The sequence below is a fragment of the Lissotriton helveticus genome, chromosome 7, assembly GCF_964261635.1.
Source record: "Lissotriton helveticus chromosome 7, aLisHel1.1, whole genome shotgun sequence".
NCBI lineage: Eukaryota > Metazoa > Chordata > Amphibia > Caudata > Salamandridae > Lissotriton > Lissotriton helveticus.
The window spans coordinates 1,572,832,377-1,572,858,807 of NC_136068.1; the positions used below are offsets into that span (position 1 = coordinate 1,572,832,377).

General features: G+C 48.3%; 1 protein-coding gene across 11 annotated transcripts in view; it reads left to right on the top strand.

The window, feature by feature from the left end:
• The window catches only part of KASH5 (KASH domain containing 5), a 3,089,192-nt gene that overhangs the window by 788,509 nt on the left and 2,274,252 nt on the right, over positions 1-26,431 (top strand). For all 11 annotated transcript variants that reach the window (XM_078655089.1, XM_078655096.1, XM_078655092.1 and 8 more), the window contains exons 5-6: positions 22,963-23,029; positions 23,123-23,284. In XM_078655089.1, coding sequence (XP_078511215.1) covers positions 22,963-23,029; positions 23,123-23,284 — 229 coding nt within the window. The remainder of the gene's footprint in view (positions 1-22,962; positions 23,030-23,122; positions 23,285-26,431) is intronic.

Here is a 26,431-nt window from a genome sequence, read left to right on the forward strand (position 1 = left end):
CGGCCAAGTCAAGAAACTCGCCCGCCATCTTTGAAAGTTAGGACCCGCTCTCGCTTTCCAATGCATGGTAAGCTCCCTTTTTGCCACTATCAACCCCAAATCATAAAACTTGCTAGTGATTCTAGTATTAGGGGTGTGCGGGACCCAAAGCAAAAGGCAAGTTCCCATCTCTACCTCCAGTGTACGCTCCGTTGCTCGGTTCAAACACGCTACTACTTCGGACCAGTAGGATCCCAATCCCGCACAGGCCCAAAACATGTGGCCAAAGTCGGCGCCCTCCGTATTGCACCTAGGGCACTGCGATTGAGTGCCCCCGAAGTACTGCTGAATTTTAACCGGCGTTAAATAGGCCCTATGTAAAGTAAAAAATTGGATCAGTTGAAACCTGGTGTTGCGCGTGCCCTTCCAGGCCCTCCTCAGCACCTGCGACCATGTCGTCTCGGAAATGGATCTGCCGAGGTCCTCCTCCCACTTGCCCTTTAGTCTATCCAGAGGCGGGAGCCCTTCTGTGGACAATCGCCGATATAGGCAGGTGACGGCTTTGAATGTGCCCGCAGCCATAGTAATGTATTGACAGCCCAACGAAGTCGGGGGCTCCAACACTCCCATCTTCCACTTTTTTTGAATTCCCGCCACAAGGGCGGCGTGCAATAAAAAGTCTCCCCTCGGTAAGTCGAAGGTACTCTGTAAATCGTGGAAGGGTAACAGGATTCCGTCTTTGTACAAATCTCCAATCATGTGGAGTCCGCGCTCTTCCCAACCGGCCAGCGCCGACCAATCTCCTCAATGTGGGAGGGCGGTGCACATGCCCAGGGGGATTTCCGGGGTATACGGATCAGGAAAACCCGCCCGTTTCTGGCTTCGCAGCCAGCACAGTCGAAGGGTGCGCTCCTCGAGAGTCAGTTGATCCAGCCTAATACTCTGCGTAAGCACTACGAACGACAACCTTGGGCGGGGTATTACTCTGCCCTGTGGTCCGTCTGGGCCTCTAAACTCGCGGGCTATGGCTTGTGTGAGTCATTGCAGCTGTGCTGCTAAATAGTACCAGTCGAAGTCTGGGACCGCCAACCCCCCTTCCTCTCTGTGCCTAATCAGTGTGTTCAGCGCTACCCGCCTTCGATCTGAACCCTAGATAAAACCCGTCACCAGTGCCCGGAGCGTCTTGAAGAACGACACAGGTATCCATACCGGCAACGTACGAAAGAAGTAGAGCAACCGCGGGAGTGCCACCATCTTGAGTAGCGCTATCCTCCCAGCTACCGAAAGAGGCAGGGTGAGCCAAAACCCTATGCTCCCTCTCAGTCCCCTCATTGCACCGCCCACATTTCCTTCCAGAAGCTCGGAGGAAGAGTGGTAGACGCGAACACCCAAGTATGGTAAGCACTCAGGCTCCCATCACAGGTCCCCCATCGTCAGAGGCTGTTGAGCGTCCGGAGTCAAGGGAAACAGGCAGGTCTTGTTCCAGTTCACCTTGAATCCCGACAAGCGGCCGAACTCCTGGAGCAAGGCTCGAGCACCCCGCACAGAGTCCTCCGCACGTGCCAGGTACAGCAAAAGGTCATCTGCATACAGGGATATGTAATGAGTCTCACCGCGTAACAAGACACCTTCATAAGAACGCCCCTGCCGTGCATGCGCTGCCAGTGGTTCAACTGCCAGTGCAAACAGCAGTGGCGATAAAGAGCAGCCCTGACGGGTACCCCTCTCCACTAAGCACGCTGCCGATATTACGCGTCCCGTGCGTACTCTGGCTGTGGCAGAATTGTACAACAGCCGGGTCCAGCGTATAAAAAGATCTCCTAGACCAAACTCCTTCAGTACCCGGAATAAATACGGCCACGCCACACTGTCGAACGCCTTTTCGATATCCACCGACAGCACCGGCGCCTCCGACGATCCCTCGCCTCTCTCCCCCATGATCCGTATCAGCCGCCGTATACACGTCGCTGTATTCCTGGTTGGGATGAAGCCCGACTGGTCTGGGTGTACTAATGTGCACATGTGATCTACTAGTCTTGTGGCTAAAATCCTGCTCAGGATCTTATAGTCTACCGTGAGCATCGAAAGTGGTCGGTACGCCGACCTAGATGTGGGGATTCTGCCCTTCTTTGGTAGCGGCACTATGATCGCTTCTCTGGTGGACAGGGGCAGCCTGCCCAACTCCCATGCCTCACTGTACACCGATTGCAATTGCGGTGCGAGGAGATCTATATATGTTGCGTAAAACTCCACCTGGAGGCCATCTGTGGCTCAATGGTTAGAGCGGCAGACCCTGATGCAGTAGTCAGGCCGGGACCAGGGTTCAATTCCTGCCTCGGCGTGTCTCGGGCTCAATTTTCTCGGACCTGATAATTCTTGCTTCGGTGCCTATTCTAATCATGAGTCCCACTCTGCACCTCTGGGCAATAGCTTGCTTAATCTCTACAACGGCCACAACAACGCTGAGGATGCCTGACGTCACCTTGGGGGTGCCCAGGAGTGGGCTCCTCACAGGGAAAGGCCAGGAAGGATTCCTCGGCGGTATTCGTACAAGCGCCGAGATGCCTACGGGTAGTTGTGCGCTATACAAGTGCGTAATCATTTTATCTGCCCCCGGCATCTTTCCCCTGGCCATATGTTTAACCGCTACCCTGACCTCTCCCAAGGAAATACTTGCTCCCAATTTGGAACCTTGCTCCGGCTCCAGTCACGGGAGATGTGCTGCTTCTAGGAAGTCATCAAGACCACTTGGTAGGTCGCTCAACCTAATCTGGTAAATCGACTGATAATAATCTAGAAATTGGTCATTGATCTCCTTCTGTGAATAAACCACACTATTGGGGTCCCCCTAGTAGCCGGGTTGGCAAGCCAAGCCAACAGCGATCCTACCCTATCTCTCTCAGCGTGGGCACGGACCATGTATTCCCTGTAATCAAATCAGTGGAGCCGCTCAACCTGAACGGCCACTTTCTCCCGCACCGCCATCACCTCCTCCTGCCTACCCATGTTCACGTGGCTATCTCTCTCCGCTTGTCGGAGGTGAGTCTCTTCCCGCTCTATGTCGTGTAGTAGCATCCTACGCAACCCCGTGGTGGACGAGAGGCACACCCCTCTCACCACAGCCTTGAAGGCATCCCTTTCATGGGCTCTACTCGTCGCCGTCCCTGATTTTTCCAAAAAGTAGTGTTCTATGCCCTCCTTGACCTCTGCACTGAATACTGGGTCCTCTATAGCCATTGGGTTCAATCGCTATGTCGGAATCGCTTGTCGTTGTCGCGACCAGGTCACTGTTATCAGACAGGGGTTGTGGCGGGGAGCGTTCGTGCCAGATACTCGCTATGATGCGTGAGCTCTTGGCCCTCTGTGAACACAAGATACTGTCAAGTCGTACATGTAAGTCATGCGGAACTGAATAGAACGAGTAGTCCCTGTCAGTGGGATGATGTGCCCGCCAGGCATCCAAAAGGCCCCATGCCTCCTGCCATTCCCGCCGCACTTTAGCCATTCTGTGTGCCACTGATTGAGCCAGTGGGGGGTGGGAACGATCCAACTCCACATCCATAACGGAATTAAAATCCCCCCCAGGAACACCGTGCCAGCTAAAAATGAAGCTAACCTCCCAGTGAGCCTCGAAAATAATGCGGTTTGTTCCGATTTCGGGGCGTACACACTGCAGAGCGTTATATCTCGCCCTTCTAGGCGACCCAGTACCGCCACAAACCTCCCCTCTGGGTCCACCACCGTGTCCATGGGTTGGAAAGGAACCCCTGTCGCACCCAAATTAAAGTTCCTCTAGCAAATGCAGAGTACGTAGTGTAGAACAACTGTCCCCTCCATCTCCTCTGAAGTGCCCGTCCCTCAGCTTGGTCAATGTGTGTTTCCTGTAAGAAGGCCACTTGGATCCCCCTACGGACTAAATATGCATGCACTTTATAACGCTTTCTCATGGAGTTCAGCCCCCGCAAATTCCAGGTAAGACACTTTAGCTCAAGTCGGGTCGCCATAGGAGAGCGCACAACACAGCACAACCCAGTACAGCCTAATGGACACACTGACAAGTCTCCAAAATTCAAAACATCCCCAACTACCCCCATCCCACCCTTCCCAAAACAGACGCCAAACCGTTGCTACCCATTCAAACCCTTATCCCCACTAGGGGAATACTCTGGGAGCTACCAGAGTCTCACAAGTAATGTGAGGTAGAGGAGGTGACCCTGCACCAACCGTGCCGGACAACGATCACACTATCCTTGCGTGTCGGTAACGCCTCGTACATGGCATCCCCTCCTCTTGACAGTGTCACACCCCATGTGTGCCTCCCCTCCCACGGACCGCCACCCCCCACCCCGGCAGGAAATTAAGCCCCCCGTCAGCACCATCAATGCCACGCCCTTACTCCTCAATAGCACAAGTCAGCACCAGATGCATGCCCCCTTACTGTATACATAACTATGCCAAGCACAGTCACTCGTCCAGCAGGCCATCAGCAGTTCCCGGGGTAACCTGAGGCAGGTTTCCAGCCTCCTCTTCTGAACCCTCCGAAACCACCTTGTCTGACCCCTGTTGGGATTCAGGATCCACCAGCGAAGCTGCATTAGCAGCTCCTGATATGGCGGAAACCGCCTGTAAAGCTGCCTGTCTCTCCAGCTCCGTCTGCGATGTCGGTGGTGATTGTGTGCTCGGCATACGTTTCCTGTTGCGACGGCCCCTGCGTGGTTTCCCTTGAGTCTTGGCCTTCTTTTCCCACTTTTCAGCGCTGTCCCTTCCCGCACGATATTTCTCAAGCCAGTGCCATGCGTCCTACGGCGTGTCGAAGAAGGTCGTCTTCCCGTCCATCATCACTTTCAAGCGTGCCGGGAATAAAAGAGAATATTGTATGCTCTCCTCGCGAAAGGCCCGCGTGACCGCCAAGAAGGAAAAACGGCTCAGTTGAACCTCCTGAGAGTAATCGGGGTAAAGAGAGACCGAGGCATTGTCCACTCGATATGGGCCAGAAGGCTGGGCATTCTGCAAAATAAGGTTGCGGTCCTTGTAGTGCAGCAGGCGTGCAACCACCGGTCGTGGGGGACGACCCAGTGCCGGCGGGCGGGCCGGCACACGGTGGGCCCTTTCCAACGAATAGAACTGTGTCAGGCCCTCTGGGACCACCACATCACGCAGCTAGGTTTCTAGCCCTCGGCGATTTGGGCACAGCCCAGGTAGGCCCCGACCACTCCGCTCCGCAGGTGGGTTCACTCCTCCTGCGGCCACCGTCCACGCCCCACCTCGGCTCCAAACTCCACCGCTGGCAGTAGGCCGCTCCCCCTGGTGGCCCCCGGGGTACGCGAGGCCGGGGATATCAGGCCCTTCACAGGCCACAGTCAAGATGGCCGGTCCCTCCGATCCGAGCTGCAGCAGTCAGTGGCGAGCAGCCGTCGGAGCCCCTGCCTTGAAGGATCAAAGAGTGTGCGGGCGCCTCACAGCCCTGGGGGGCCCACTCTGGAATCACAAACACCGCCTATGGAGTCATTAGATCAGGATAATTGACGAGGCCGACACCGAGCTCTCAGCTCACGCGTCCATGGCCGATGGTGCTCAAGCCAAGCCCCCGAAAGTCCTTTAGCTTGATTGTGGGTTCTGGTTTCTTCAGCCTCTTCTTTTCAGACTGTAAACACCCCACTCCGGGTACCAAAAATGTAGTATAATGAAAGTAGACGATTCCATGTAGATTTATTGATGAGCAGGTTACTGGGAAAAGAGCCCCAGCAGGAGCAGCTTCCCTGCTGCTCAGCCCATACACCAGCTGACACAGGCACCCCAACATTCCACATACCAACATACTCTCACGCATTCATTCTGGCTGAGCAGCAGGATACCACAGACCTACTTCCTTGTAATGCCTGGACACAACTCAGAGTGGCAAACAACTCTATTAGTAATCAGTTTACGCTACACAGATAACTGTGTGTAAAATATGCATTCATTTTCTCTGCGTTATTAGAAAAATGCAGATCTTAAGCTAGTGAGTCTCATTAAATTCCTGGTGGAGCTAATAGAGAAAGTGGGGGAGCCATGGAATGTGGGTTTGTACTCAGGAAAACATTTGAGTTCCTGATCTTCATATTTTCAAATTAAGCACTAGTCATAAACAACCCACCCACCTCACAAACGGAAGCTGTTGCTGCTCTCAACCAGTTCTGTACCCTGGATTCCTTAGTTTTCCCATAAAAATGACCTGACTTAACTTTCACTTGTGGGGTATGATGGGATACAGGGGGTGCTGTGAGGTTGTTAAAGGCACAATGCCAGTGGTATGTTATTCTTTTAATGGCAGTCTATTGACTAACAGTGTCTCATATTTCCTTTCCTTTTCTTTTGTAGAAGGCTTCCTATGGTCAGTTTTTTATTAATGACATCCATTTAATTGTAATGCAACTTTAAAAAGAAATGTAATATGACCATTCTTTTTTTACCTTTTCTATAGGCTACATATACAGGGCTGTGGAATTTATTAAAATATCTACTTGTTCATGGGGCAGGTTGCTTCATAAATCTACTTGTCCTGTAACAAAATCCACTTGTCCCTTTGGGGCCATGTTGTGCGGCGACAAATTATGGCAGCAATCTCATTATAAAGGAGCTCTTATATAGCCTCTCTGATTATGCCGAGGCTCATACCATAGTAGTGTTTGACTACTAGTAATCCCTTTATGTTGCTACGTTTCCGCAGATCTACATACTGGGACTGAAGGTAGTGGTAAATAATAGTTCCAGGGTTGGAATGTCCTTTTGAGTCTGTGCAAACCTACTAACTTGCATGTTTTAAGGGTTTTCAACAACTCTTCTCTAATCTTTTCCAATACTGAGAAATGTTGCAAATTTACTCCTGACAATGGCAGATGTAACTTCTTCCAGTGTTGGGAAAAAAAGTGGTTGGAGGAAAAATAAGCTTGCAAACACTCAGGTTTTCCCATGAGCAAATCTACACATTCATATTTGCTCATGCTAAAATGCAGTTCACAAATATTTTCTAGGAGTACTATTTCATGCCCTACTGCTGTAAATTCTTGTGAATTCACGAAAGCCATATAGCTGCCCTTACTTGCAGGACATAAACCAAGGGTGCACTTTTGAGACTTTATTTAATAATTGTTCCCCTAATTTGTTCTGGTGTTAACTATGACCATTAGTGTTTATTAAAATGATCTCTCTGTATCGGCTGGCTTCACGTTAGTGACAGCATTCTGCTCTTTCATAAGGAGCATATTGGAACACAAAGTAGTTTTGTTCAGTGCCAGTAACTAATGTGGCATCGTGTGCTTTTTTGAGACCAAAAACAATTTTTGCTTTTGCCAATGTTTGTTATAATGGTGAGGGTTCGGCAGCTTTCACATCAATAAGGTTTTACAAAAACCATGCCACAACAAGTCACGCATTGCAAAGACTAAAAAGCTGACCACCATTTCAGACGCTTATGCTTGTTTATTTTTATGTTTCCCAAAATCTTATTGAAACTGGTTACACTGATTTTCTAATATGAATATTTGGGGGAAATACTAGCATGCATCAACACATTTTACTAAATGATGCTGCAAAGAAATGGTAACTAAAAGTTTACAGTAGTTTAGCAAAAAATGTTTTTCCTACTTTCATTTTTTAGGTACATTTTATATTGAAAGCAAAGAATCATTAATCTTGCTTTCAAGCTTCTGCAAATATTTACATCTAATCAGACAGCATTCTGGGAGCATTATGCATAGCCTCATATTGCTAAACTTTGAAACCATGTGTCCACATTTTTATACTGGAACCACTGTCAGTAGTGCAGTCAGAACTTATATTTACTGAGAGCGCTCAGCCTAATAATAAAGGCTCTCAATTAATGAACCATAAATACAAGTTTGAACAGCATTAACATATGCACACAAATATTGTGTGAGGTGTGGCGCCGCGGCTAGGGCGACTGACTCCGGAATCTGGGGATTACGGTTCGATCCCTGGCACCGGCGGCAGATTAGCCCAGCACCATGTAACTCTGGGCAATAGCTTGCTTAATCTTCCCGACGGCCCCCAGCGCCTAGAGACCCTTACGGGTGATTGTGCGCTTTACAAATGTGGATTATTATTATTATTATTATTATAATAATATTAACTTAACTGCAGGCATTGCCCTTCCTTGATCCTTAATGAGGTACTGCTAACTGGCAGCCAAAGGGTCTGTGCTTCAGGGGGTTGGGCCTGCTTGTCCCAAGGACAAAATGAACATTAAAACTTGTTGCCCTGGGGCGTGGCCAAGATGGCGACGGTGTGAGACGTGCGGCTGAGTCCCTCCGGCGCCAATTTCAGATACGCTTTGTTTAAGCCCCCGGAGCAGAGTATCACCGGCGCCCCCCTGCCTACCGTGAATCCCGAGGCGGAGAGGCACAGTCCGGTGGCCGAATTTTGGACCGCGGAGATGCAGGAGCGGTGCTGTTGGACCTCGTGGCTGCGGCGGAGTGAGGCCCAGATATCCCCGGCCTCGAGTACCGGCCCAGACCGAGCTTCCGGCGTTGGGGTGCGGGGAGCGAGCACCTGCTGAGGGCCGAGCGCTGCCCGAGCCCCGACTCGACCGGCGTTGAGCTCGCCTCTACCGACGGGGGCCACAGGGGGCCCCGGGACGCTCTGAGCACCGCCGCCCGACCACATCGGGACCTACGGTGGAGTACCAGTGGCGGCGGCCTGCAGGAGACGACGAGGGTCGCGGCCGCGCTGCCCCTCCCCGAGCACCGGGCTGCCTGGCGGTTGGACCCTCCTTGCTGCGGCGGGCCTTTGCGGCTCTGGTGCATTGAAAGAGACGCTCGGAGGAGGCCCATGCATTATCCGTGGCTGGTGGCCTGAGTTGCTACGGTAGGCCGCCTTAGTGGATTCGGGCCTGTCTGGCCCTGTGACCGCCCGAGTGCCGGGACGACAGCGAGAGACTCTCCCTGTGCTGCAGAGGCCCTGCCGAGACGACCCCCCCTGGGCTTGGGTTTTGGGGTCGCCCTGCCAATCGGGGGGTCCCGAGATCACGTTGAGGTCTCCTGGAGCTTGGCCCTAACGACGGGAGCTTGCGGCAGAGGTTGGGCCCGTACCCTTGGGGCGACTGGGGGTCGAGGAACCCGCGGCATACCTTCGCGCCCTGGCCGGCTCATTCCCTGGGCCCTCCTGCAGGAGCATATTGGACCAGCACCGCTGTGGGATCCTACCTGCGCGGACGGCGCACTAGTCCAGCGGGGGCACCTGTGCGCTGTGAGTGGTAGCCGGCTCCATCTGCCGCGTGGGGTGCATGATTACTCCCGAAGGTCCGCCGGAGCCCTTGTCTAGCGCTTGGCCCGAGGCTTGGACAGTGCTGAGGTGACGTTTGGGCGCGTGGCGCAGCGGAGATAGCGATCGGTGGCCCCCTCGGCCTGCGAGGTGGGACTGGGGCGCACCATTGACGCTGGACCCGGTGGGGTCGCTGCTGGAACCGCGGGAGATTCGCTCCTGCGCGGGGACTGGTGACCCTTGCTTCTGTGGGGCCTGGAGTATCGACCAGGGGCCACCGGGGTAACGACTGCTGCGCCGCCTGGCAGCACTCCTCGAGTGGTCTACACTTTGGTAATCCCGCGCCTGAACCGATCTTGATCGCTGCAGGAGGCCCAGGACGCATCCCCCCCGACGAGCCAGAGCTGCCTTTCGCATCAGTGAGTGGGAGACCGACGACGCCACAATGTCCACGTCACAGCGCAAGGGGAAGCCTGGTAAGGACGGCCCTCAGAAGGGGACCCAGCAGCCGGCGTCTTCTGGGCCCAGCGTATCACCTAAACCGAAGGACGATGAAGCACCTGCAACCAAGGCTTTTATGATGGAACTCTTCGCCGCCATTAAAGAGGACATCTCTGAACTCCGCTCTCAGCTGGCTTCGGACCTTCGCGAGGTGAGGAGAGATGTGGATAGCATCGGGGAGCGAGTGGCCACTCTGGAGGATCATGACCTGAACGTGGCAAACGATGTGCACCAATTACAGCAAGATGTGATCCGCCTCACGGAACAGAACCTAGACCTCCAGGCACATGCGGAAGACTTGGAGAACCGTTCCCGCCGGAACAACATCCGCATCCGAGCTGTGCCGTCGGAAGGGGAAGCTGGTGATCTAAGTGAGTATGTGGAAGCGCTTTTCTTGCAGATCCTAAATGACGAGGATGTGGGCGCCATCAGGATGGACAGGGTCCACAGGGATGGCCTGCCTCGACGCGGGGGGGGGCCTCCCCCCGATATTCTGGTCTGCGTCCACGACTTCCAACTGAAGGAGCGCATACTCCGGAAGGCTCGGGAGATCCCATCTATGCAATTCCGAGACCACCACCCTCAGCTTTACCAAGACTTGACGGCTTCGACACTCCAGAAGAGACGCGACTTTCGACCAGTGACCACCACCTACGAGAGCAGAATATATCTTACTCCTGGGGCCACCCCTTTCGCCTCATCTTCAGGTGGCAGAACAGACTAGTGCAGATCCGGTCTCTTCAGGCGGCTACAGACTTCTTGGGTTTCGCGGAAGCAGCTCCCGCTCCAGATGCCGGGGTCTCTCCATCGAGGCGGAGGCGGCGATCACCGTCCTAGCAGAGAATGGGGAGAGATACGACTTTGAGACGGCCTGACCGCACGACCAGCTTGCAGGAGAGGGGAGCAGCGGTGGCATCTGTCGCATCTGTGACGGTGCCCTCATCACAGGAGAGCTCTGGGGCAGCTTGAGCCCTGCAACGGAACTTGCTTGGCGCCGGAGAGGCCTTTCTTCGTCAGGTACTGTGGGTAATTTGTACTCTTGGGAAGACACCCCGGTACGGCCCTCGGAGGGCACACCTACTGGTGCCCCTTCCCCCACCCTATGGGGGCGACTGCATATGTCCACACATGGGGACTGTTTTCAGTTTTGGGTGGTGGGGCTGCACTAGGGGGTGGTGGTGACCGGAATGCGTGGTTTGATGTGACTGTTGCTTTTGCGTGGGGGGTATGCATACGTTCTGTTGATTTGGGCCCCGGCCGGGGAGTTAGCTATGCTCTTGACTTTGATGGTGCTGATCTAGAGATGCTGTCGGCAAGGCCCACGGTTGTGCTTGGAGAGTGGATCTGGAGGTTGCTCGGGAGGGGGAGGGGGCGTACCGGCGGGAGAGGATGCGGGATTGGGGTCGGGGGGGTTCAGTCTTGGGTGCTGGGGGGAACGATGGGGCGCATTGACAAAGTGAGAGTAGCGAGAGTGAACCCAATATGTTGCAATGCCACTTAGTATTGGTACTTGGAATGTGAAAGGTCTGAACTCCCCACAAAAACGTCAGAAAATTTGGAAATACCTGAATGATCATCAACTGGATGTGGTGGGCCTTCAGGAGACCCACTTAGTGCGCAGGGATGAGCTCCGCCTCCGGCACAGACACTTCCCCCTCATTTATAGGTCCTCTGCCTCCACTAAACACAGGGGGGTTGCCCTTATGTTCCGTGCGACCCTTCACTTTCAACCTATGGGGGTGAGCTGCGATAAGGAAGGCCGCTGGTTGATGGTTAAGGGGTTGATGCATAATAGGCTCTGCACTTTTGTGGTGGTGTATGTTCCCAACTCGGGACAAAATAGCTTCCTCCAGGATCTGCTGCGTAGAGTTGAGAGTTTTGTAGAGGGACACTTATTCCTTCTGGGAGACTTTAATTTGATTTGGGACAAAGACCTGGATAGCTCTCGTGCTCAGAGATCTGATGGCGGTTTGTTCTCTACTGAGACACAGCGCAGGGTAGGAGACTTGGGCTTGATTGACAGCTGGCGTTCTTTGCACCCCCAATCCCGGGACTACACCTTCTTTTCTCCTGTCCACCACTCCTATTCTCGCCTAGACCACATCTTTTTGAGCCAAGCCCTCAGGGGCGATGTCCGCGACTCCAGCATTTTTCCGCTCTCTGTATCTGATCACAGCTTGCTAGTCCTTGGGTTACACTGGTCGGTGAAAGGGGATGGTCTGCGCAAATGGTACTTTCCAGCCGCGCTAGTTTGAGACGACACTTCCTGTAAGGAACTGCGGATGGCCATTCGGGACTTCCTGACCCTTAATCCCATCTCAGATACGTCCGTCTTCAATACTTGGGACGCATGCAAGGCATCCCTGCGGGGCACCTGCCTCGCTCTTAACGCTAATCTTAACAAATTAAGGAGGAGGGAGAGGGAGGGCTTGGAGGCGGAGCTCGCCACTTTGGAGCAGGCGCACAAATTGAATCCCTCTAGACTGACCCTCCGCCCGCTGACCGGTTAGGGGGAAACTGAGGGCCCACTACAATAATCGAGCAGAGTTCACCCTGTTACGACTACGGCAACTTTCGTACTCGCAGGGGAACAAAGTGGGAAGACATTTGGTCCGCCAACTCCGAGACAAAAGAGAGAGGGACTACATCGGGGGTATCCGGGACACGGCGGGAGATTTGCAACACCGGGATGAGGATAAGGCTGCCCTTTTCGGCCGCTTTTATGCTGCCCTTTACTCGGGAGAGGACCTCGATCCTGAAGCTCAGAAGAGATACCTGGCGGATCTTCCTTTACCACAGGTTTCTAAAGAACAGAATGACCTCTTGGCTGCCCCCATCTCCAGAACGGAAGTGCTAGATGCTATCAAAGCCCTGAAGCCCCATAAAGCACCGGGGCCAGATGGATATACCGCCCTTTTTTATCAGACGTTCGCAGCAGAGGTGGGTGATTATTTGGTCTCCCTCTTTAACGCAATGGCAGAGACTGGTAGAACTTCCGGTTCTATGGCCGAGGCGGTGATCTCCGTTATTCCTAAATTAGGGAAAGACCCGTCTAGCTGCTCCTCATACCGCCCGATCGCCCTCCTCAACATCGATGCTAAATTGTACTCTTCTATCATTGCACGTAGACTCCAGGAATTAAAGACCAATCTGGCTTTATCACGGGACGACAGACCCACGATAATATGCGACGAGCGATCCACCTGATAGAAAAGGCCAATAGATTTCGCATACCAGCGGTGCTGGTGGGCCTTGATGCGGAAAAAAGGCCTTCGACCGCGTGGATTTGGGATTTTTGTTTCACACCCTGGTCGCCTTTGGCTTTTCGGACAAGTTTATCACAATGATACGGGCAAACTATAGCAATCCCCGCTCTAGGGTGCCGATTAACGGTCACCTTTCCGCCTTTTTCTCCCACTCCCGCGGTACCAGACAGGGCTGTCCTCTTTCCCCCCTACTCTTCGCGCTGAGCATTGAGCCGTTGGCGCTGGCGGTGAGGGAGCACGAGGAGATCCGGGGTCTTCCCTTCACTGGTGAACAGCACAAAATTTCCCTTTTGCGGACGACGTTTTGTTTTCCGTTGGAGATCCGGCTCACTCACTCCCGCACGTCCATGCAGTCCTGTCCGGCTTTGAGGAGGTGGCCGGTTTCAAAGTCAACTTTGATAAATCGTATACCCTCAATCTCACGCTTCCCCCTGCTGAGAAGGAGCGGGTGCGGCTACTAACACCTTTGTCTTGGGCGACCACCTCTCTCCTATACCTGGGGGTTCGGCTGACGCCTTCCATAAGGGACTTGGTCTCCGCGAACTTCCCCCCGCTGCTGGCATCCGTACGGGCGGATTTGGACCGCTGGAAGCCTAAGTATATCTTGTGGCTGGGTAGAATCCACGCTCTTAAGATGGTCCTCCTCCCCAAATTTTTATACCTCTTCCAGGCTCTTCCCATCCCGGTGGACCTGGACTTCTTTCGGCGCCTCAAGACCTTGATGCTCCGCTTCATCTGGCAGGGCGGGCGGGCGCGATTTTCCTTCTTCACACTGCGATGGCCGCAGAAGGAGGGGGGGGTGGGCTTCGCCGATATGCACCTGTACTATAAAGCAGCACAACTAAGGGTCCTCGTGGAATGGTCCTAGCAACTCTCGGAAAAACACTGGCTGCACATGGATAGGAGTGTCGCAGGACGGTCCATTTGGGATCTGGCCTGGAAACCTAAGGTAGTTAGGCCCAAGAACGCTTACATCAGTACACTCACTAGCACGGTCCTGAAAGTCTGGGACACAGTCTCTAGCGATGATCGCTGGACTACGTTCCCGTCCCCCTTCACACCAATACACTTCAACTCGGCCTTCCCGCCGGCGATGCAGGAGGGCCCCTTTCGACTGTGGAGAGAGGGGGGCTGTAGGACCCTTACACACTTGTTCCACGGTCCCACTCCGCTCACTTTTGCCAACTGTATGAGGGACTATGGACTGCCGGCCTCTGAGCGGTTTCACCACATCCAGCTCCTCCACTGGGCTACTTCAGCTGGGGTTGGCGACGCAGCCACAAGACCTCCATCCACATTTGAGGCCTTCATCCTACGAACTAACACTATGAAAGGGGCTATCTCCTTCCTCTATAATCTGCTACTTACAACGGCTGTGACACCCCGTCCCCGTTATATGGGGCACTGGGAGGAACTGCTCGGAGAGACATTACGGAGGCGGAATGGTCAGGCCTTTGGCGAGACATTACAGCGCACAACCGCTCAGTGGACTTGCGGGAGGCCCATATTATGGATTGGTACTTGTACCCATCCAAATTACATCGCATATTCCCGGCCTCCTCGGACCGCTGTTGGAGGGGCTGTGGTCTGTTGGGGGACTTCCGCCACATCTGGTGGGACTGCCCGGTCATCCGCCCTTACTGGGAAGAGATTCTGTCCCATCTCAAGGAAATTCTCGGCTACCCGGTAGCTGATTCAATGGAACACGTCCTGCTGGGTCTTCGGGACCCTACTCCCGAACATCAAACAAGAGCTGACAAACAGATCTTATGGCTTTGTCTAGGGGCGGCCAAGCTCACCCTGGCGGCGGCCTGGAAGAAACCGGACACCCCAGCAATTTCCCTATGGCACGCTAGACTGTGGAGATTACTGAGCGTGGAATTAGTAGCGGACATCTTTATAGGCAACTTCAAGAATTTTGTATTTCGATGGGGTCCCCTGGTCCGCTTTCTTTCATGGGGCTTACCATCGGCAGTCTGCCCATCCTCAGTACGCGCGCTCCACCTCTTTCAGATATAACTATGCTCGTATGAATATGTGAGTGAATGCTTGTGATTGTCACCATCACCTGGGGGGTGGGTAGGGAGGGAGGTTGGGTGGGGTTTTGTTGTTAGGTTATTGGTTGCGACACCCACAGAGCACTTGGAGGCTTCAGCGTCCTTCTGCCCTGCACCATTTGCCTTGGTTCCGCTGTTCCATCTTCGCAGGGCTTTTACTCCTCCGGGATACTGGAGGGAGATTGACTTTGTGTACCCGCCAAATTGACCTCAGAGACTGATTTCGAATAGCACTGTGGTAACTCTCTATAACACTCTATCTATGATTTGTGCTTCTTCAACGTACCCCCTGTGTGGGAAGAATTGCGGGATTGTCGCTTGTATGCTTTTTCTCCTTGTTTCTTCCATAAAATACAAAATAATTTTTTTTTTTAAATAACTTGTTGCCCTTGACCCCAAACAATATGTCCTGGGTGTCGGGCTATAGGAATTCCACATCCCTGATTTATATGTATATATGTGTGTGTGTGTGTATATATATATATATATCTCCTACTGGCAGTCACCTGTAGGTAGTTATAGTTAGGATGTAGTTTCTATAGGAAGAGTATTTTTTCATTTGCCAATAACTTTGGTGTAGTTTTACGAATCTTTGCAAACTTTTCACAACCAGTTTGACGCTCAGTTCAGCTGGTGTCCTAAAAATTTCAGGGTGATCCATCAAGTGGGGACCGAGAAAAGAGGGGGGATCCCAAAAAGCTTTTTCTCCATGTTCATTTCCATAGGAAACTTAAGACACGGCTACAGCCCGAACTGCTGAACGGAATTACGCCATATGTGGCAAAAAGGTAGCTCTTGTTAAATGATGTAAATCGATTCAGTAGTTTCTGAGATTTTTTTTTTTAATCCATGTGTGTGTGTGTGTGTGTGTATATATATTTATATATATATTCACTGAAAAAACCATAGGTTTCACACCAGTTATAGTTAGGAATTAGCATTTAAAAAACCTATTAAATTCACTGAAAAAACCATAGGTTTCACACCAGTTATAGTTAGCTGGAAATTTTACTGGCATAAAACCAATGAAATTCCCACGTTATAGTTAGTTGGACTCACTATAACTTGCGCGTGCAATGCACTGCTGATGACGTCACATATTACATCACTCATGACATGGTCAGTGACATCACTCATGACATCACTGATGACACCATCCTTGTGACAGAGTGACAGACCTCCTTTCACTGTAATGTAACCCTTGAAACACATATTCAAAAATAGAAACTAAAATTTTCAAAAAAATGGAGATACCCATAACAGTTACAACAACCAATTCAGTAATTCCACCATCTATATACACACCCACTCATTCACCAACAGTTCTATGTAGTCACTCATACATATACTCACTCATCATATGTAGTGATACACCTATACATCCTGTTAAGCACCGACAGTCATCCAAAAGATACTGTCACACAGACTCACACATGCAAATAAACTATTAAACATCCATTTATTTGCATATACAGCTATACACACACTACCACTTTACTTCAAAGAAAACTTACACATACTTACTCTCTTAAACAATCACTTATAGAAATACATACTTATTCAAACAGGAACTCTTACAATCCCTTACTCTCACATATACTCACTTATATACATCAAAATTCACATATACTACATTAAAACATATGTAGTTACTGATAAAGACACTAGTGAGACAGTCATTCACTCACTAACATACACATATACACACTCATCCACCCATACAGTCCTGCACATGTGCTGTATTCAAAACACATACAAACAGAGAGTCAGTCATTCATGCATCTATGTGCTAAGTAATACCCCCACCAAACCATACAAACACTTATACTGATACTAAGAAAAACATCTAATAACCCATATACCTACACATGTAGCTACTCACCAACCCATGCAGCCACTTATACACAAAGTGAAACATTAATACATATATTTAAATATTTAAACATTATTCACTATTATTTATTTTTCAGAAAGACACACATTCACTGGATGGTGTCATCAGTGATGTCATGAGTGATGTCACTGACCATGTCATGAGTGATGTAATATGTGACGTCATCAGCAGTGCATTGCACGCGCAAGTTATAGTGAGTCCAACTAACTATAACGTGGGAATTTCATTGGTTTTATGCCAGTAAAATTTCCAGCTAACTATAACTGGTGTGAAACCTATGGTTTTTTCAGTGAATTTAATAGGTTTTTTAAATGCTAATTCCTAACTATAACTGGTGTGAAACCTATGGTTTTTTCAGTGAATTTCATCGGTTTTTTAATAGCAAATCTCTATAGGTATGAAATAATATTTTTTATAATGAATTTTATTTTATTTTTAATTTTTTAAAATATTTTTTGCCTGGTGCGCTCCTGGGGCGCGTACCGGTGAACGCACGGGTAAGCGCAATGTTGCGGCGCGCCCCGGGGCGCGTACCGGTGAGCGTCCCGTTAGCGCTATTCCCGCGAACGAAAACAACATCGTGACGTATCGCGTAGCCGCGTGATGCGTCATATGACGCACTGCGTAAGCGCACCCGGAAGCACGCGATCGCATACGATCGCGCAACGTAAGCGTCCCGACGCGCTTACGCTATGCGCCCCGGGACGCCCCCCAGGGCGCGTAGCGTAAGCGCGTCAAGCCATGTGACTTTAAAATAACACTTTTCATTGGTTCAGAACATTTTTTTTCAAAATATCGAGAAACCCACCCATTTCTCTCACTATTGCTTTGTACTTGGAGAGAGCAAGAGGTGTTCGTTGCATTATCTGCTTCTCAGAGTTTCCTGATCTACAGCAATGGCTGCAAGGGGGTCATCCAGCAGTGATTCTGATGGTTTTTTGCGTGAGGACCCTCCTCACCACAAAACAAAGGACCACTTCATTTGGAAATTTTATGACATCCCTGAAGGAAAAAAAAGGTTAATGCTGCTAAGGTAACCTGCAAGATATGGTGCAGTATTTTATCCAGAGGCAATCCTAACAAGAAATATAGCTTTGGAAATGCCAATTTAATTAGGCATGTCCAGAGAAGACACCCAAAAAACTATGCCAGGGAGAGTGTGAGGAACCTGGCACGGAAATTACCAAGAGATGGCAGCAGCACCTCCACTGGTGGAGCAACACCTTCAGGAACACCACGTGGAAGAATGGTCCCTAACGTGCAGCAGGTGTTTGCAGGCATAACATTTCTATGCGTGGACTGTGATGAACTGCTCTGTTATGGGGAGCAGAGCGTTGAACTCATTGCTATAAAGAGACAGGAACACCGCTGCCCTCCCCGTCCCTAATTTTTCAATTTTTTTTGCTCCTGTTGAGCAGTTTTGGAACCCTGTTTTTGTTTTTCCCCTGAAAAAAATCCAAAAAAAATATAAAATCGTTTTAAAAAAGTATAAAAAAATATAAAAAAAAATAAATAAAAAAAAAAGTTCTTTTCAGAACTACCTCCAATTTATAAAAAAATGCTACATTTTTTAAAAACTCTGTCATTCTTTTTTCTCCATAGTACGCTCCCCGGTGCGCGTACCGGGCGCTACCCCAGTGAAAATCGAAAAAAAATAAAAAAAAATATTTTGTCCCGTGGGACCCTTTTATGGCCCCCACATCAAACCTAGGGGTCAGGGGGGTTGTACCCTGCCCCCTTTTGGTCATTTCCCCCTTTTGTTTTTAGCCACCTCTTGTGTCTCGGTCCTACCGAGACACAAGATGGCGGCCGCTCTGGACTGTTTCGAATGTTTACAGACACCCGAGAGCCAATCAGCTTCTCGTGCGCAAGTCGCGTGGTGCGCCCAGAGCGCTTCCCGGTGCGCGTACCGGGGCGCGGCTCTAGATATATACATTTTTTTTAACCTAAATTACTCAAAATCCTCTGGAGCACATATCTTGAGACATAGCAAAGGCACATCGGGCTACCAGTCCCTACAATTTTGCCAAGTTTGGTGAAAATCCATTCAGCCGTTCGAGCTAAAAGTGCGACCGACCGCCCTATAGAAATTAACATGGGGAAAACACGTTTTGGGACCCCCCTTTTATTTCGGCCCCTACTTGACGAATCCCCCCCAAACTTTCACAGAAGGAGCGGAGCGCCGCAAGGCAAAGTTGCTGAAAATTCAGGCCGATTCCTCAACCGGCGCCAAAGTTATTCCAAATAGAATGTTGCGATTTCCCTATGGAAATCAATCCTAACTATAACTACCTACTGGCGACCGCCAGTAGGTAATATATAAATATGTATATATATATATATATATATATATATGTATATATATATATGTATATATATATATATATATATATATATATATATATATATATACGTGGCGGATCCGTAACCCCTCCCGATTTCGTGCTGAGATCTGATTGGCTGTCAACACTTCAAACCAGGAAGTGTTGGCAGCCATCTTGTGGCTCAGTTGAACCAAGACACAAGAAAAAAACGTTTAAAAAAAAAAGGGGGCAAGGTAGAAACACCCTGACGACCCAGGCATCTTGGAGGTGTCCCACAAGGACCTCCCAGGGCCCCAAAAACATTTATTTTTAAAGAATTTCGGCTGGAGTCACGCTGGATTCGTGACTCCATCTGAACTCTTTTTAAAAAACAAAGTATGGGCTCCTGTGCTTCGCTAATTATAGGGCCCTGGTTGGGGCATTATGAAAATATAGGAGGGGGCGCACCCCCCCACCCTCCCCTGGCCTGTTGAAAGCCCCAGGACCTGCCACCTCAATGATAAATAATGCGGTAGGCACATGGCCGCCCCCGCTGCCCTGGGGCCTGCCGCCTTCTCGGAGCACTTTACATTAGGAATGCAAGGGGGCAACCCCACCCTACCTACCTCCCCTCCCTGCAGCCCCAGGGACCGCACAAAAAGACAACAATGAAGGGGGCCCATTGCGGGCCCTGGGACCACAACTTCCCGAGGCTTAGTTAATATTGGAGGGGGCAGTGGGGCCTCTCTCTTGAAGTACTACATGTCCCTGGGGTCCGCCAACCCCCTAGGGCTGACTCCAGCAATGTCCTGGGTTGTCCACCCCAGGACATTGCAGTTTGCCATGGCTTGGCGGGAGCACCTGTCCCACCAAGCCATAGCAAACAATCTGCTCCCTCCATTTTTAATTATTATTTTTTTTTTTTTGAAAGGGGCAGGCCCTGGGTGATGGTGTCCCCGGGGCCAAAAATGTCCCAGGGAAGGGGGATCCAGACACACACCCTGCCTTTATTTAAAAAAAAGAAAAATGTAAGGCCAGACCCCCTTCCTAAAAAATTTGAAGAAAAAAGCGGCAACTCGCCCAAAGGCCCCGCCCCTTTTCTCCACCACTCTGCAAATGTGCCTGGTGGCACGCTGCTGTTTGGGGGCTGAAGTCCTCTTCGCTGATGAGGGTCCTTGGGGGCTAACAAGGCATCCTACTTCCAGTAAGTCCCACACAGTGGGATTGCTGAGAGGTTGTCTGAGGCCACGTCCCCTTTCTCCACCAGGTCTCAGCAATCCTGTTGTGTGGGACTTACTGGAGGTAACACAAGGGGTAGTAGGCTCCCAAGGAATCATTGGGGGCCAACTACTCCTCATGCTATCTCCAGTAAGTCGTACACAGCGGGATTGCTAAGAGGTCTTTGGAGGCCCTCCCCCTCTCTCCACCACTTGGCAAACACGGCTTGTGGTGCACTATTGGTTGGAGCATGAAGTCCACAGTAGGATTCCTGAGAGCTGGTCGAATGGCCAACCCTCTTTCTCCACCATCTGCAATTGCGTCTGCTAGTTAAAAAACCTTAGAAATTCACTAAAAAAATCAAAGGTTCAAGGACGTTATAATTGGTGTCCGATTTTACTCGTACAAAACCAGTGAAATTCAGCCATTCTAGTTAGCTGAGCTAACTATAACTCGTGCCCTGGCAATGCACTGCTTATGACCTCACATTTTCATCACTCATGACATGACCAGTGACCTTCCTCTTCCTGTTTTTCTACACAACTGAAGCCCAGCTCCTGAAATCTGCAAATCGCAGGAAAAGAAAACAAAAGCAGCTCTCAGAGCTGAAGACAGCTTCAGACCAAACCATTTTCTTTGTTAGAAATCAAACTGAAAATGTTTCTGATGAACTGTATTGTCCTGTCTCCAAGAGTTGATTTTAAATATTGTCCTTGTTACATATTAAACTGATACCAGATAGGGTTTCTATGACCCTATCTCCAAGTGTTGATTCATGGTGCAAGGCGGGAGGCCCCTTGTCTTCCCCAAATTATCAGCGCTTTCTGCAGTTGCCTGCATACATAAAATGTAATGCTGTATACACTCGGAACACAGTGGAAAGCAAACTGAAAAGTGTGCAATGAAAAGGCTGTTGTTTCAGTGACTAGACCAATTGAATGCAGCCCTGTTTCATAACTCTGATTGACTTTTGCCAACCAATCAATGTAACTGTGTTTTTCACAACTTTAAGTGTGTTGGTATGACTGAACGATGAGAATGAGAAATAAGGATGATGGCTGAGGTATTGGAAGTAGGGATAAGAAGCAGGGATACAAAGTAAGGATGATTCATGAGAAGTAGGGACACGTACTATGGAGGATGAAAGCTGGATGAGAAGTTGAAATGATAAGTGTGGATCACGGATGAGAAGTAAGAAAGATGGCTGAGAAGTAGGGATAATGGATGAGAAATATGAATGATGATTATGTATGATAAGTAGGAACGATGGATGAGAAGTAGAATTGAAAAGTAGGGGTGATAGATGAGAACTAGGTATGAGAAGCAGAGGTGATTGATAAGAAGTAAGAATGATGGGTGAGAAGTAGGAAGGATAAGTAAGAATGGTGGATGAGAAGTAGCGATGATGGATGAGAAATAGGGATGATTGTTGATAAGTAGGGATGAGAAGCAGGGATGAGGAATGAGAAGTAGGAATGATAGACCAGAACTAGGGATGATGGATGAGAGGTAGGGATGATGGACAATTAGGGATGAGTAGCAAGGATGACACATAGAGATGAGAAGTATGGTTGGAAAAAAGCAGGAATGAGCAGTAGTGATAAAGGTTGAGAAATATGAATGGTGGCAGAGATGGATGTGAAGTAGGGATGAGGAATGAGGTTGTCCTAAAAAGGATACTGTACAGTTTACCTGTTACAAAGCAAATTATTCTATGTGGAACACTGTCACAACCTAATGAATACTTTCGCCTCTCCCAATTTAATAATCTAGTTTCCTATAACTCCTATATTTTGAATATTTTTGATGAAGTATAGCAAAACCTTTAACAAGATGGCAGCGCATGCGTAAACACACATGCATGCTCACACGAGTGGCCATTTTTGAATAGTTGGTATTAAGGTATAAATAAAGCCCTTTCAAAGTATACAAGCATTGATAAAGACAATAGTAGGTCATCCAACACCAGACCTATAGGATTTGCCAGTTCTTGTTAAAATTGTCTGCTCTTGCTGTGTGCCTTTTGTAACATAATACCGCGTTGTTTTAAACAGTCTATCTGGAATGTTGAGATTGGATCATATTAAATGTAATTTTCTCCATATATGCTTCAGTGTTGTTGCTTGGCTGCTTCTTGTGTTGACTGAAAGTGTAGAGTGGAGGTACGAATCAGACCGGGAGAGTAGGACTATGGAGATGCATATGTATGTTGAGGTTCAGGTGGTGGGTGGTCATAGCCTTATTGCTAACATGCTGCAGGGCACTATCAATTGATAATCACCCATTTTCTTTATTATGTAATGCTCGTAATTGTAGGATGACCAGACACACTTTTAATATACTAGCTTTATCCAGAAATGATTCAGTTACTGCTTATTTTGTATATTCTTCCATGACCATATGTGTCTGTTCCACTGAGTTTCTTTTTTCTCAACAATTTTCCCGTTTAGTCCAACCTTTTCATTTTTTTGTAATCATTTTAGGAATGGCAGTTGCCTCTAGTCCTCCCCAACTTGAGGGATACGGTGGAGATAGTCAGAAATGTAGCTTGTAAGTAGCAAGTTTTCATTCCAACCTTCTTGCTCTAGACTACACAATGCATATTTCCGTATTCACTTATTTTCTTTGGTATTTTTTTTAAAGAGGAGAAGCAGCAGACCTCATGAGCAGCATTGAAAATCTGGAATTTACTAACAAGAAATTAACTGACCAGAATACAAAGTTGCAGAGAAGTTTGGAATTATCTGACGAGTCGGTGGCCCGCCTTCATGAAGAGATCGCCCAGCTGAAGAATGACCTAAAGAGGTAAGTTTACAAGCATCAGTTAATAAGGTTTTGTTCTTTTTGATGGCATATCAAAATCTTGCTTAAATAGTTAGTTTTATAGTGTATATGAACATATTATAATGAACAGGTAATTCGAGCTATAGAGGTGGCCCAGATCTGAGTTTTCTTTAATTATTTTCCAGAACTGAGTTTTTCTTTAATTATTACTAACATGCGAACACATTGAAAGGTTTGTAAAAATATTTAATGTTCTAAAAAGGCTACTTGGAAAAAGTGATATTTTTTCCACAGACAGAAGAGTAAGAGCTGAAGGATAGTATGTTAAAGACTTGCATACCCTCCTTTCTATTTCCTGTGCACCAGGGTATTCAAGAGGAGCTTTTGCTAACAAGATTGAAGAGGCTGCTTTCTAAGCCTAGTGATATAATACAAATCTCTATTAATTATTTGTATTAGTAGTGGCAGTTGGTGGAGCTAGAATTAGGAGCCTTCCAATCTGTTTCAAGAAATTATGCTGCTAAGTAGCCCATGCTAGAGTTAAAAGCCTTCCATTATTTTCCAATCTGTTTCAAGAAATTATGCTGCTAAGTAGCCCATGCTAGAGTTAAAAGCCTTCCATTATTTTTCAAGACATCATGCTGCTAATTAGTACATCTAGAGTTTTTTGTTTGGTACTGGTTCGTAATTAATAACCACTGTACTTTTCAGTTGTTCCTTCGTGTTGGGTAAGAGAGCTGGTGCTGTGTAATGGTGGTGGGAACAGTACTTTGTGTGTACGATTCGGATATATGCTGTTCTAATAAGGCCTTGTTTATGATGGTTCAAACTTGGGTTGTGTTTGTGTAGAAAAGCTATTGTCATATTCAGAATATCCACTACTGCAATACTGTGAATGTAAGTTATAGATTTACTACTCTGTACATTGAGGATATACTTTCAAGGTACATAGACGAGGTGTTAAGAATAGTAAATCTATGCTCACCTGTATATACTTACCTTCACAATTTTGTAGTAGTTGATATTCTGGGTACCATATTTTTGTAGGAAAAAAACAAATATTGTCAAGGATTATGGAAACCTGACTTCTCCTTCAGGGGTTCTCCATTAACAATCATACACATTGAAATGTCCTTCTCATCTGCGAGATCCCTGAGCACTTTTTTCAAATATATATTCTTTTCTATTCTATTTTCTGTTTTTTTCCGGAAGGCCAAATCTTTTCATGTAACATTAAATATTTTTGCAGCTTTTAACATGGGCAATATTGAACAACTCCTTTAATTTGCTTTTAAAAAGGCCCAAATAATATTAAAGAGTAGAAATTGTAGGGACGGCAGTTTATTATATGGTGTGGTTGTGTTACTTTACCGTGTAATAAACTCACAAACCTATCTTGGGTCCAGCCCAGCTCATTTGCAAAACCTTAGTTCAACTCTGGGTAGCTGTGGCATGGAGAAGTCTGACTTTGTCAAAGGGACAAGTGTTGGTGTTAGCAGTAGTACTGATGGTTCTGGTTAATTTCCAAAATGTATAGGCAGACAGTGGGTCCTTTGTTAGTCTGGTAGTTGCGGTCTTTAGTTAGACATAAGCCAGTTAAATCTGCCTTCAAAATAAGTTTGCAAGAGAGCCTAAATTAAGGCTATGATGTGCATTAATATTTGTGCTATAGCCCTCATAGTTTCTAGATACAGAACACTTAAATTGAGGCTGAAAAGTGCATTTCTTGTAGTGCTATTGCCTAGTGGTTTATGGGTAAGGGTATGGTATGGGTTTCTTAGTTATCGTCCCTTTTGAGTCCTTAAGTGACCGGACTGTTGACTCCCCCGGGGTTGTTGGGGGGATATATTCTAGTATTTAGTAATGATACCTAAGAATTGTGTTCGTAAAACACATATTTTTAACTGCAAGTTCTCCCGGTCTTGGTATTTTCTATAAATGTACCTCTGTTCATGGGCCTTTGTCCTCCTTAGGACGCAGGAGAAATTAGTGGACCTATGGGTAACATTTCAAAAGGTTTGTTAAGTTACGCCCAGTATTAATTGAAGGGGATGGTCTTGGGAAGGGCAGAGTGGCCCAGGCTTTCGCCTTGATTGAGGGCCATTTCGGCAGGCATTTTCTGTAATTCTCCCAGTCCTGGTTAACGGATGGGAGAAGTGCAAGGTGCGGTTAAGTACCGCAGTGGTGACCTTAATTGACACCAATTAGGTCTGACGTAAGTACGTCCCTCGTTGTCTTTCTGATCCACACAGAGAAATAGTATGGGTAGAAGAAATACTTGAAAAAATATTTTGAAAAATATAAATTAATTTGTAATAAGTATAAAGCCTCCGTTATTGCAAAATATGTTTTCTTTTATGAATGTCTGGTGGAATATTTGTATTTTAGTTTTCCTCGGTCCTTAGTACGTAAGTCGATTTAATGGTTATCATAGATATGTCTTGGTGTGTCGGAGCTGTTTGCTTAGTTTCTCTTTGTGAGAAGTTGGCCTGATATATGATGCTCACTAGTTCTAGTGATCACCTTGTATCAGTCCAAACAACCCTGATGGTGATTGGTTGTAAGTCAACCTTATTGACCAGCTATCCTAATGGTAGCATGGACAAAGCAGTCTTAGGCTAAACTCTTTTGGCATGTGAAGCCAGCTGTTTTACCACACATAACCTTTTGAATACCAGATGAAAGGACACCACACCGGTTGTTATGAAAATAAACAATATATTTATTAATAACAAACACCTCTGAACTCTTTATGCTAAGCACATGACAATCTCTTAGGAAAAATACGATAAGTTGTACAAAATTACAATGGTGCCCTAGGCTCACGACAAACCATATACTAAGTAAATGGTATAAGGAAATGGTATAAGGAAATCGATAGAAGGAATGGAGCTGTCCAGAGGCTGTAGGATCGCTGGGACTACACTATCCTAACCTTAGGTAAGTAACAGGAGGCCCACGAGACGCGTGTGCAGAGTGTAAACTCACACGCGAGATGCGGAACAAAGTCAATGGACAGTACAGTTTACGAAAAAGGTGAGTACGGACAGTCTTTACTGTCTAGGACTGAAACGACTGGAAATCTGGACACTTGGAGAGTTAATCTACCCTTGAGCACCGAAATGCTCTGGTTACCTCACCCACGGGCTGCGGGTGCATAGGTGTCAA